Consider the following 12,117-nt stretch of genomic DNA (forward strand, 5'->3'; position numbering starts at 1 on the left):
CTGGCTGAGTCTTACTGCTGTGCAATTCACGGTTTAGTCATGTGGCTATTAGGTCTACTATGGGAGCTGGAAACGGGAAGAAACTTTACCGTCTTGCAGGTCTGGGCTATTGCATCACATCTTAAAAACAAGGACAGCACCATGGCAAAGCCCTCTTGAGCTCCTCCAGGTCACTTGAGAACTGTCACTTCCTGGAGCTGGGACTCAGGAAGGATTGTGATTTCACCTACCTAGAGGAATGCTAAGCTCGCTGAACACATCCTCCGGTTCCCAGGAAGGCAAAGAAAGGGGCTCTTTCAGCTCCGCTTCGGTGAGTTCTGGTGACCTCACTTCCAGAGATTTCACTTCCACGTACCTGGAGTTTTCTGCAAAACATAAGCCCGTGAGGTAGGAGATGGGGACAAGCCACACACACACAAATAAATAAACAAACAAAAAAAGCACCCTAATGAAACTCACAGCAGGCCCCAAAGAGTCCCTGTAATTCCATCCCCTGCACTGTGATTGGGAACTGTCCCTTGGACTGCTTAATCACGTGAGGCTGGGGCTGCTAATTAGCACCAAAGTGCTATAATTAAGATCATTTTCCACTGCCAAAAAAAATGCCACACGCAATAACACTTGGCACACGGGGATGGACTGGTAATGCCTTCACTTGGATGATCCGTCCTCCATCACCCCCAGTCAGTATCACTCCATCTCTGCAGGGAGGGGAGTCCTCAAAGGGCAGAAATAGTGCTGACATCCACCAAGCCTGGCCACAAAGGCAATGCCACCCTCACCCCGTGCTTGTGAAGCAGCACTATGAAATACGAACGCCAACTACGGAGTAAGTTAATAGACCTCTGAGCCCGGCACTTGTTGAGACCCGTACCACAAAGTAAAGGGTGCTCGATCAGAGAGAGGTGAAAATGTCAGCACTCTTTCCTCAAACCTGCTCTAGATGGGCTGGGCCTCTTTGTTTCTCTGGCAACAAGCAGGCTGATCAAGACCGTTTCCATGGAGATTCAGAGCCCAGCAGGTGAAAAACTGCTCAGGTCAGCTTGACACAGAGGAAAGCCCAAGCCTCTGGGCCACCCACCAGCTCTGCTACCCACAAGGCTCTGGGTTGAGATGTTCCTTTTCCCTGCCTTTCCCTGTATTTTCTGCTTCCTGGGTTTTACTCCAGCTTTGGTAAAGCCGTCAGCTTTCTATAAAATGGATCTCTAGTTATGTGCACCGCAGGAGTCTTAAGAACTACTCACCCTCCCTCCAACCCGCCCCCCTTCCCCAGCACTGGATGGATCTGTTTCCATCTGGCAGAGAAGCCAGGGCTTAGCCCATTTTAGACTCCTTAGTTCATGATGTCACAGCGCTGAGCATAGACACAACATCACCTCCGGTGGAGGCAGACTTGTTCCTGGGATAAGTCCTGTTTCGCCATCTGACCCTGGAGAAAAACAGGTCTGGGGTAGCCAGAAGGGAAGCAAGCCAAGCCCTTCAGCAAAGCCCTCCTTCTTCTCTGTACGATCTTCTCTCACTCACCCGTCCATCAAAGAAATAATTGCAAGGAGGTAAAGGCAGCAAACCATCAAAAAGAACCCAAACCTTTCCCCCCCTCAAAAAAAATCTGAAAACTCAACCTGATCTTTGTCGCCTGTGCCTATGTGGGACCCCATAATGCAGAGAAATCGAGCCTATCTCAGGTGGCTTCTCAGAACTCAGTGGCTCCTGTCAGCTTTCCTCTATACTGTTTGCCTGAGAGCTATAACAGGCTAACCTGGCCTTCAGAGGCTTGCTTCTGCACATGGCTTTCTGCCTCGGCTTTAAAGCGAGTTGGAAACTCCCCGTATGTCTGTTCCAGTCAGCACACGCCTGCATGTCCTGATGGAAGCAGTGGCCCAGTCCGCCCAACCACCCATGGAGGAAATGAAGGTAGTTACCCTCAGTCAATGCACCTTGGCAAGCCAGGTCTTGAAGGTCGCTTTCAGTAGGGGGGCTGGCTTTCTCTTCCAGGGGACTGACTTCGTGAGCCCCATCTTCAGGGGACCCCCTGGCCTTGCAGTCATCGAGAAAGGGGCTGGATTGCCGGGCCCTGTCCTCTGCTGGCTGGAGGGAGGACATTTGTTGGGTTGTAGGGGCCGGACGCGCATCTGAGTCCTCTGCTCCTCTTGCCTCCTCGTAGCAATCTGAGACCTCCAGTGAGAGGCCTGTCGCGCATTCAGCTGGCTTCCGCTCAGCGTCCAGATTTAGGCCAGGCATCTCCATGTCCGTGTCATTGGGACAGCGTGTAGATGTAGACGGCAGTTGTCTGGGCAGCGTGAAGCTGCTTTCTGCACCCCCGTTCCCCATGGTCTCCCCCTGCTTGGTGAAATCCTTGGCCAAGTCCAAACCTAAGGTGGCTGTCACGCAGGGACATATTTCAGGGAGGGTTTTGTCCTTCTGGGTAATGGGCATAATTTCCTCTAGCTCTGGGATGTCCGGCTCCATGATGAAATCTTCTTCCCCCACTTCATCCACCGTGACCAGCTCCTCCATGTTTGTGGGGTACCAGCTGTCCCCCTCGGCCTCACTGCCACTCTCCCAGTCTGGTTCCTGTATGAGGATGGAGAATGTGTATCAGACAGTGGCTAACGATATTCACCCAGAGGCTGTTTACACCGGCTACAGGAGCCCATGGCCAGAAAGACCTGGGCATTTGATTGTTCTCCTCCTCGGGAAGCCTTTACTGGGTACTTAGGGAATGTGAGCCCCTCAAGTCTCACTTTATCCATTTATGCTCAGGACGGCACCTAAATTGGCACAGGCTCCAGAATAAGCCCTTGATGCTCAATCTGCCATGTTTAAAATGACACAAAGGTATTTTTTTCCCAATGAAGCGCTTGTTGAAATTATGCAGGTCAACTTCAAATGATTTCATAAATAAACGTGTTTTGAAAATTAAAAAAAAATCACACAAAGATTACCTAACCTTGCTATGTAACAGTAAATGTCTCTGAATGAATAAGCTATAAATGCTAAACACTTATCAAGCTGTTTCTGTGTATGTGCGGACACCTCTAAAAGAAAAACCACTCTCAAACATCCTCCCAACTCCCTCCCTCTCAGCAAAGGTGCAACTTCCACGCTCACAGCTGCCCTCCTGTATTTTTCCCTTGGAGTTCCCAGCAGCCTACGGCTTGGCACACAGATTCGGGAGGGTGGTTTCCCCTGACCGGAAAGGCATGAAGCTGGCTGTCATCCAAGGACATTTCTTTTGCCTGTGGAAGCCCAGCCCAGGAGGACGGTAATTGGATTTTGATTTTTAACTCAGTAAAAATAATTTTTACAAAACAAGGAATAGATCTTGTTGATCTCAGGGTCTGGGCCTGCTGTGGCCAGGCCTCCAGCTTGAGTACTTGTGTCCCCGGCCCACTAAGGGACCTGCCTATTTTGGGAGCCTGGCTCTGAAGCCTGAATCTTTTTTGGGCATACGTTTTCTTTCAGCGTCACAGTCAGGTTGCTGGTGAGGGAGGCAGAGCCCAGATATGTGGCTGAAGATCTCCCCAGTGAAGATGTCTAAAGACCTCACCGAGCCATTCCACCAGGAAGCGCCAAGGCCTTGGTGGAAGCGCTTGTGGAGATGGACACATGATCCACGCAGCCACTGTCAGGCATGACTGACTCCTGTGACTGAGTCCCTGGGGCTAATACATGACACCACCCACAAGATGGGGACAAATTTACCTTCCTTGTCTTCGTGTTTTCTGGCTCAGAGGACTCCGTCCCTTCCCCCTGTCTGCCGGCTGGTGGAGGGCTTGCTTCCGTGCCTTCTTGTTCCTCAGTACCAGTCTAACAAGAGAAGAAGAGAGTAAACAGGACCAAGAGTGAGCAGAGGCAGGAGAAAGAGGGAATGCAGAGAAAGAGAGAGAGAGAGAGAGAGAGAGAGAGAGAGAGAGAGAGAGAGAGGCAGTTCTACCTGCTTTTCCCCTATCCCTCACAGTGCTGTAACACTGAAGCTCAGAAAGAAGTTGCTCACTCACACAGACAGATAGACAGAAAGACATTTTGAAAGCTGCCCATTGGCTTTCAGGGTTTGCAGTGAGGATGACTATAAGAAGCTAAAAGTGACCTGTCTTGGGCAGGCAAGACTCGTCCACTATGGTGACATCTCCTTCCAAAGGCATTTTTCCATTCACACACACACACACACACACACACACACGTTATCCCTTCATCTCCTTGTGTGCAGGAAGGGAGTTGTCACCCAACTGGAACTGTAAACCAAGCACACTCCCTCCTTCCTGCTATTTTTCCATTCACACACACACACACACACACACACACACACACACACACCACACACGTTATCCCTTCATCTCCTTGTGTGCAGGAAGGGAGTTGTCACCCAACTGGAACTGTAAACCTGCATAAATCATCCCTGGCCATTCCTTATGAAAATAAACTATCGTTCACAAGTAGTTCTTGCAGGCAGAGTCAATACAGTAAAACTTCCCATCCCAGTCAAGCTTGGAGAGCAAAGGACAGACTTAATGATGTAGCCAGAACCTCTTGCTAGAAAACCCACTAAGAAAGAGCGGGGGAAGAGGCTTTCCGGGTTTCTCTTTGCTCTACAGACAGCTCTAGATGAGAAGGACACCTCCTGAGTAACAGACCAACAGAATCCATACCCAACTTCCCCACCTCACAGACCAAGACAGCAGGTCTCAATGGTGGTGCGCAGGTATTGCCACCAGAGCCAGGAAATCTGCTCAGCTTCAATCTCTTCTGATCTCTACCCTCCCCGCAAATCTATTTTCTACAAGGCAACCCAAAAGGATCTTCTTAAAATGGAAAAAGACTCACATCCCCCGGGCACCTTCTTGTCAGAAGATCTCATTTATTTCCCCTTCCACTGAGGACTCTGCATCTTTAATCTGCACACAAGGCCCTTCCCGATGTGGCTCCCAGGGACAAACGCATCTCCCCTCCAAGACATCCATGCAGTACACTGTTCCAACCGCACTGGCCTCCAGCCACACAGTACCCTTTGCACAAGTTGCTCCCTCTGTCCAACCTTCCTTTCCACTCCCCAAATACGCAGCCTTCCTTCAAATCTCACAGGGAAGCCTTGAGTCCATTGCAGTTCCTGACATCATCTTATAGCTCTCCTGCTTGGCATCACCCGGTGTTCTTCTGTTCACATGAAGAGTGACTTGGCCTCTTCAGAGTGTTCAGAGAGTCCCAGCATGCTGGGGGTCTCTGAACCGAGCACAAGTGGTTTTTCTATTTCTTCCTCGAGATTGCTCCTCCCATCGCCAGGGGTTTGCCTACTGCAAGCTTCTAGCTGTGTGAGACTTACAGGTGTAGTTCTTGTGTATTTATGTGCATACATGCGTGCACAGTGCCCACATGCATATGTGTATGTACATGTTTGTGTGCAGGCACATATGTGCACAGCATGCATGCATGTGTACACGCATGTGTACATTAGAAGACAGCTCAGGTATTAGTCCTCGTCTTCCACCTCATTTTAGACAAGTCATCTTTGTTGTTTGCCTTGGGACTGTACTAGCTGGCTCATATGCTTCCAGAGATTCTCCTGGCTGCCCCTCCCATCTCGTCACTGGATCACTGTGATTAAGGATACACACTACTACATCCACCTTTACCTGAGTTCTGGAGCAATGCTTGCAATGAAACAACATACCCACTGAGCCCTCTTCCTCACCCTGGACTTTCTAAAGCATGGGAGACTCCATGCCGATCTGTAGAGCTGGGTCTTGCTCTAAAGAGCGGGAGGGGCAGCCCTCAGCATGGCCGTCACCCTCTGGAGCTGAGCAGTGATTGGCCTTCTCCACCAGTCACACCACCTTTTGCTTGGCTTTACCCATCCCACTATCACTGGCTTGGCTTCCTGGGACACATCTGTGGTCCTTGACGCCTCCCTTCTAGAAGGATGGACCGGAACCTCTTTCCCTCATCCTTTCTCAGTGACTTGATTTCTTTCTGGGGTTCTAAGGTCAGATCTGGATTCGGCCACCCATTCCCACTGAGAAACACACAGGGCTTCTGCCCCTGTAGAGATTTCAGAGGGTCTGTCATGAGCACAAGCTCACTATGACACAATTGCAGCCTAGTGATCATACCTACTTAGCAAAGAGCACCGAAACAGAGACGAGTGTGGCGAGGTTCTCAGGAGTCAGGCCTGTGCCTCTAAGTCACCGCCTCTTCCACAGATGCTTATTCAACACCCACTCTGTGCCAAGCTCTGCTCAAGGACAGAGACGTGGCTGTGAACACAAAAGATTCTTGCACTGTGGAGATTATGTTTGGGGGTTGTGGGGTGAGGGCAGATACTGTGTTAAATAAGGATGCTAAGTGCTGGGTGTGCAGATCACTCTGAGCTCAGAAAGGTAGGAGGAGACAGAAGTGGGGTGCAGTGTTGGGATGTTATACAGCAGCCATAAGTAAAGGCAAAGATGCTAAGAACAAGAGGAGCAGACTTCTGGGGAGAGGAGAATCATATTCAAAGGCCCGCCAACTCATACTGCTGGTCTTTCCTTGAGACACTGAGACACCCCCAACTCCTTGACTACTTCTAAGCAAATACAGCTGCCCTATGGTGTCTGGGGTGGGGGGTTCCAGATTCCTCTCTCATGCCAGGGTCTGCAGGTGCCTAAGGCCCTTATATAAAAGGACTTTATATAAAATGGCCTCGTATTTGCCTATAACCCACACAGATCCCCGACAGAAACTTTAAATCACCTCTGGTTTGCTTTTTATCCCTAGTGCCATGCACACACTATATGAAGTTATTCTACTGTCTTCTTGTCTAATGTCTAATGTCTTGTTATGTCTAATAACATGGTTTTTAAAGTTTGTAGATGTTCATTCGAGACAAAACTTCTCCCCAAAATATTTCCAACCTGTGGTTGGTTGAATTCACAAACACAGAGCCCAGGGATACAGTTTTTAAAAGTGTACCCTCTTCTTAAAAATACCAGCTGACAACCAGGCTCTCAGACCCAGCATGAGTCTTCAACAGGGCACAGGCGAGTCTACCACACCCACCGCTCTGGTCTCACCTCCTCTGCAGCTCCTGTTTTGCCAGTTGAGAAAGTATGGCAAGACTTCGAAATGGACAGAAAAGATTACTGGTAAAACTCCCTGTCCTTTATTTATTTATCTACTTAATATTTATTTAACTGGGGGTTGAATCCAGGGCCTCCTATAAGTAGGCAATGCTCCACCATTGAGCTTCATCCTAGCCATTCACATTTTTATATGAGGCAGGGTCTCACTAAGTGGCCCAGGCTGCCCTTGAACTTGCGATCCTCCTGCCTCGGTCTACCTCTCTGGATTCGAGATCTGTGCCACTAGGCCCAGGCCTGGTATCCTAATAGAACGTTAGGCATTTGTTTACCTCATCCTTCTAAGGTATCAGATTCTTTGGTGGTCAAGCCTTTTGTGATTTTACATCTGTGCTGAAAACTGATCACTAGTCCTGATGCAAATGCTTCTTACTCATCAAGATGCAAATGAGTTTTATCCAGTGACGATGCAGCTGATTCCCTGGGTCCTGCGGAAGACACCAGTTACATCTCACTAGCAAATCCTTATGCTGATTGCTTCTATAAGCTGCCTGTTCATTAGCCCCTCCTTTGGGCAGACTTTACATCATATGTGGCTAAGATGTAATGCAGGAGCTAATAATAAACTTTCACATGTTTCTAGCAGAATCGTGATTTTATGTTTAGAAATAGAACCTTTAAATATGTCCTAGAAATGCAGCCACATTGGATATTCTTGATAACAGTTGTTTGTTTCCACTTTTGCTTGCTGCATCTCCTACCAAGAGCACCAAACTGGTTTTTGTCCATTTTCAATACCCAGCTCAAATACCATCTACATGCCGCTTTTATTCTGCACTGTTAATTGCCTACAGAGAACTGCTGGTCCACTGGAAATTCCAGCTTGGGTTCTATTATGTGCAGACTGTTTCATGTCTGTTGGACCTCGGCCTCTGCCATACATGCACTATGTCCTATTCACCTTGCATTTCTTGTGCCTAGACCCACACTTGACTCCTCTCCCAAACATGGGGGAATGAAGGCTGGAGAACAGCCCAAAGTGACTCTTCAGTGTTCATGGAATTATGAGTTGGACTCCTTGTTTGGACTGTCACCCACTCCTAGGTCAGAACTCCTAGAAAATATGCACAGAGGATTTCAAGGATTCAGTGAATTGTGAAAATCCCTAAAACTCTATGATCACACCCATGTTTAATAGGAGGCCTCAGCTAAAAGGGAATGCAAGTCAAGTTGGATATATGTGCCAGCTGGTTCCAATGGGCCTTTATTAAAATGAAATTAAAGTCCTTTATCCGGAGAAGCTCACCATGCTTGAGCTCAAAGTATAATTTAGGGGGTGGCGGCCACTTGTCCTCACCTGTCCTTGGAGCTCTGGATCAGAGATAGTTTTGGCAGGTGCACAGAATGAATCAAAGATCTAATCTCCCTTGGGCAACTGTGGGTGCCACCACCCAGGAACACTCCACCCTGGGCACACAGAACTACAAAGGGTCTTTCCATCAAGTCTCTCCTTAACTTGTAGTGAAGGCAACAAGGGCCATGTGGGACTCAATCACTAGCTACTACTCTGGCTGTCCCAACCCAGTCGCCTTGGTCAAAGGGCATCACACTGGGTGCTTTTCCTTCCTCCTCTGTGTTAATAATGACCTAACTTGGTAGGGCTGCTACGAGTAAGTGGTGTCGTTATCGAGGGTCCTCAGTGCACTGCTCTGCACCTGGCAAAGAGTTGAGAACATTCATTCATTCCGTGCATGCTCATTATCAGCATACGAGCCTTGGGATCTTCCTCTGGGCCAGCCGTACCTTCCCCAGGGTCACCCCAGGGGCACATTTGCATTATTACCTCATTCTCTGCTGTTCCGCTTTCTTTTCTGTCATCAGCTCCTTCTTGGTCTCTGTCAGGTCTCTTGGCTCTACTTTTCTCACTCTGCTTGGACTTCGCACCCACAGGGGCCCTAGTGACCTTGGGTTCCAGTTCATCCCCTTTGCCCGAGTCCTCTGGGTGAGGGGGTCTAGTTTCCCGCAGTCTGGCCTCTTCTTTCCTCCTGGACCTTCCTGGTACTTCCTGCTGCTGCTTGGCGTGTTTGTCCAACTTGGCTTTGGGTTCCTTTCGATAGTAGCCATCGTCCCGACCTTTGTAGCTGGACAAAGAATGGAGTGGGCTGGGGGACCCTGACCTCAGGTACTTTTCCCGGTGGCCCCTCCCTCCTTCAAGTCGCTCATCCAGTTCAGCTTTGTCCATCTGCCTGGGGTAGTGTTTCCGGTCATGTGCCCAAACATCTGTCCGGTCCCTCTTGTCTTCGCCGTTCTCCCTCCAGGGAACGGATTCTCGGTCATCTTCCCTCCTTGCATAGGGGGAGTGCTCCCAGGAGTCCCGGCCGTTGCCCCAGTCAGTCCGAGAGGGGACTGGCGGACTGTGGGAAGAGCTGCACGAGGTGAAGCTTGGAGTGTGCGATCTCGGGGACAGTGATCGGCTCACCGGACTTCGGGACCGGGGCCGCTCTGTACCGTATCTGGGAGGAAGGGAAGAAACAGTGTTCAGAAGCTGCAGAACCCATACCCCACATCACCCAGATGTAGACACACACAGTTCCTCTCAGAAAAAGCCTTGGCATAACCTACCCACCTGGGCATTCATCGGTCACAACTACATACCATTCACCCAGATGTAGACACACAGAGGTCCCCTCAGAGATATCCTTGGAACCACCTACCCACCTGGGCATTCTCAGTCACAAGTCACAACCCAGCACTACACAGAGTGGCCATGAACAAGCCTGTCCTCCCTCTTGACTTATGGGTATGGATTTCTTCCTAAGTCACTCTGCCCCCTCCCTTACAGTCTGCTCCTAGGAGCTGGGAAGAATGAATATATTTGGTTCAGTCCTACTTTGCTTCCTCTAGGGAGCTCTGTTCAGGGGTACAGGCCCCAGAAGAGTCTTCTCCTGGGGATATACAGGGTGAGGGCTCTGAGAAAAGGGCTAAGAAGCAAGGTTGCCATGTCTACCCTCAGAGACACTGCCTAACCCAGATCCAATGTTGCTTGCTTCTAAGACTTGAAGACACTCCTCCACTTGGACCCCATCAGAATATAGGCGACTTAGCCTCCTTTTGTTCCTCTCATTTAGGCCACATTATAAGTAGTTTAGAGTCTAGGAATGGAAGTGGCGTTGCGGCATGAGTGAGGAGGCAGGCTCAGAGATCCACAAAACAGAAAATCAGGAAGACATCTAAGGGTTAGAAAAGGTCTCAGAACTCAGATCTGTTCAAATCTGAGATGAAGACATGAACACCCTCAGGAAGTAGATCTGCCTAAGGTTCAGAGCCCAGTTTCAATAGTCTCCACACTCTATACTGCCACATAACTACAGATGCCATGATCTGTCTGCCTTTTACACACCATTAAAACCCCAAGAAAACATCATTTTAAATTAAAAAAAAATCAGACAAATAAAAATCCCTATTCTGAACACTCGCATGCTCTCTGAAGTCTGATTGCTAAGCAGATCACCTGAATCACACACCTGATACCCTAAAAGGACCCAACAGCTTCATGTGGTTAGCAAATGTAGAGCAACAATGTATCCCTCACTCAAATGGAGAGCAACAATGTATCCCTCACTCAAATGGAGAGCAATAATGTATCCCTCATGCAAATGGAGAGCAACAATGTATCTATCCCTCACTTCCAGGACCCAGAGCTACCCCTCTTATTGGCTAGGACAGTCTGTTAGCCAACTTGGAAAGTCTGGACATCTGTCCTCTACAGTTAGGTTAGAGCACCCCCTGTGGCCACTCAGGAGACTACAGGCCTAGTTTTGTTTTCCCATCTTTTTTTTTTTTTAATATTTATTTATTTATTATGTATACAATATTCTGTCTGTGTGTATGCATGCAGGCCAGAAGAGGGCACCAGACCTCATTACAGATGGTTGTGAGCCACCATGTGGTTGCCGGGAATTGAACTCAGGACCCTTGGAAGAGCAGGCAATGCTCTTAACCACTGAGCCATCTCTCCAGCCCTTGTTTTCCCATCTTAAGGGTTATAAAAGCCAGTTGAAAGAAATTAGTTGGGAAGTTACATGCATTTAGTATCTGGAACCAATGTTCAAGGAATCAGCTACATTCTTACTTCTATACCTACATTCAGCTCCTGAAAAATCAGGAAGTGACTACTATATACAATTTACTTCAGAGAAGATGATGGGCATCAGAGAAACTCAATTTACTTTCAATGTGGCAAAACTAGCCATTTGGGCAAGAAACTGTTTTTGCCTTGACTGCTAACAGTTTGCTGTAAAAACTGGACAAGCAGAACACGAAAAAAAAAAAAAGACTATTGAACTTTGCCAAGATAAGGCAAAATTCCTTCATAATACTGCTGATAGCCTATCTGATAGTCTAGGCCTGTAAGCTGAAGAAAGATGCCCCAATATTACAAAAGAACCTTAGGGCGACTGTCCAGGCAACCAGATATCTCTGCTGTTTCTTAGTTTTGGAAGTTGCTTTCTCTGAACTTCCTGTTTACTCAGTTAACATTTTATTCTTTTTGGGTCTCTGGTGGAGACTGAAGACTAGATAGTTATATTTTTAGAGTTTTTCTTGTTACCAAGTTTTAAAAAGACCCTTACACAAGAGATGTAAATGTTATACAGTTAAAAAAACATAAAGGCACAAGTTGTTTATCTAAAAAGATATTTTTAGGATGGTAATACAAGGTATAATAAAATGGTTTAGGTATAAAACTTGAATTCATCAAGATAGGATAGGTAATGGAGTCTTTTCTCTAAATATGTCAAATGAATATGGATTGGACATTGTGAAATATTCTTGCTTGATAAGTGTTCTTATTATAAATACTTTCATTTATTACAGTTAATACATTTCCTTTCAATTTATATAATAACTGATAATTGTTCCTATTATATATAGTTTTACTGTGTTAGAGTTAAAACTTTTCCTTTTTATTTAGACAAAAAGGGAGAAATGTTGTGGAATAATCTTTTCATACACTGTGAAGGTGTGTAACTTGCACTGGTTCAATAAAAAGTTGAACGGCCAATAT

The 12,117-nt window shown here is 47.6% G+C and overlaps 1 protein-coding gene across 2 annotated transcripts in view; it reads right to left on the reverse strand.

The window, feature by feature from the left end:
- The window catches only part of Rbm20 (RNA binding motif protein 20), a 170,985-nt gene that overhangs the window by 13,586 nt on the left and 145,282 nt on the right, over window positions 1-12,117 (reverse strand). Inside the window, exons 9-12 of one of the 2 annotated variants that reach the window (XM_050147461.1) lie at window positions 8,896-9,565; window positions 3,706-3,810; window positions 1,938-2,574; window positions 231-365 (exon numbers count right to left, since the gene is read on the reverse strand). In XM_050147461.1, the coding sequence (XP_050003418.1) occupies window positions 231-365; window positions 1,938-2,574; window positions 3,706-3,810; window positions 8,896-9,565 (1,547 nt within the window). Of the gene's footprint in view, window positions 1-230; window positions 366-1,922; window positions 2,575-3,705; window positions 3,811-8,895; window positions 9,566-12,117 lie in introns of both variants that reach the window. The other variant, XM_050147453.1, reaches the window with a different exon arrangement.

Source organism: Alexandromys fortis, unplaced genomic scaffold (genome assembly GCF_014885135.2).
Source record: "Alexandromys fortis isolate MF-2015 unplaced genomic scaffold, M_Fortis_MF-2015_v1.1 scaffold_16, whole genome shotgun sequence".
Lineage (NCBI taxonomy): Eukaryota > Metazoa > Chordata > Mammalia > Rodentia > Cricetidae > Alexandromys > Alexandromys fortis.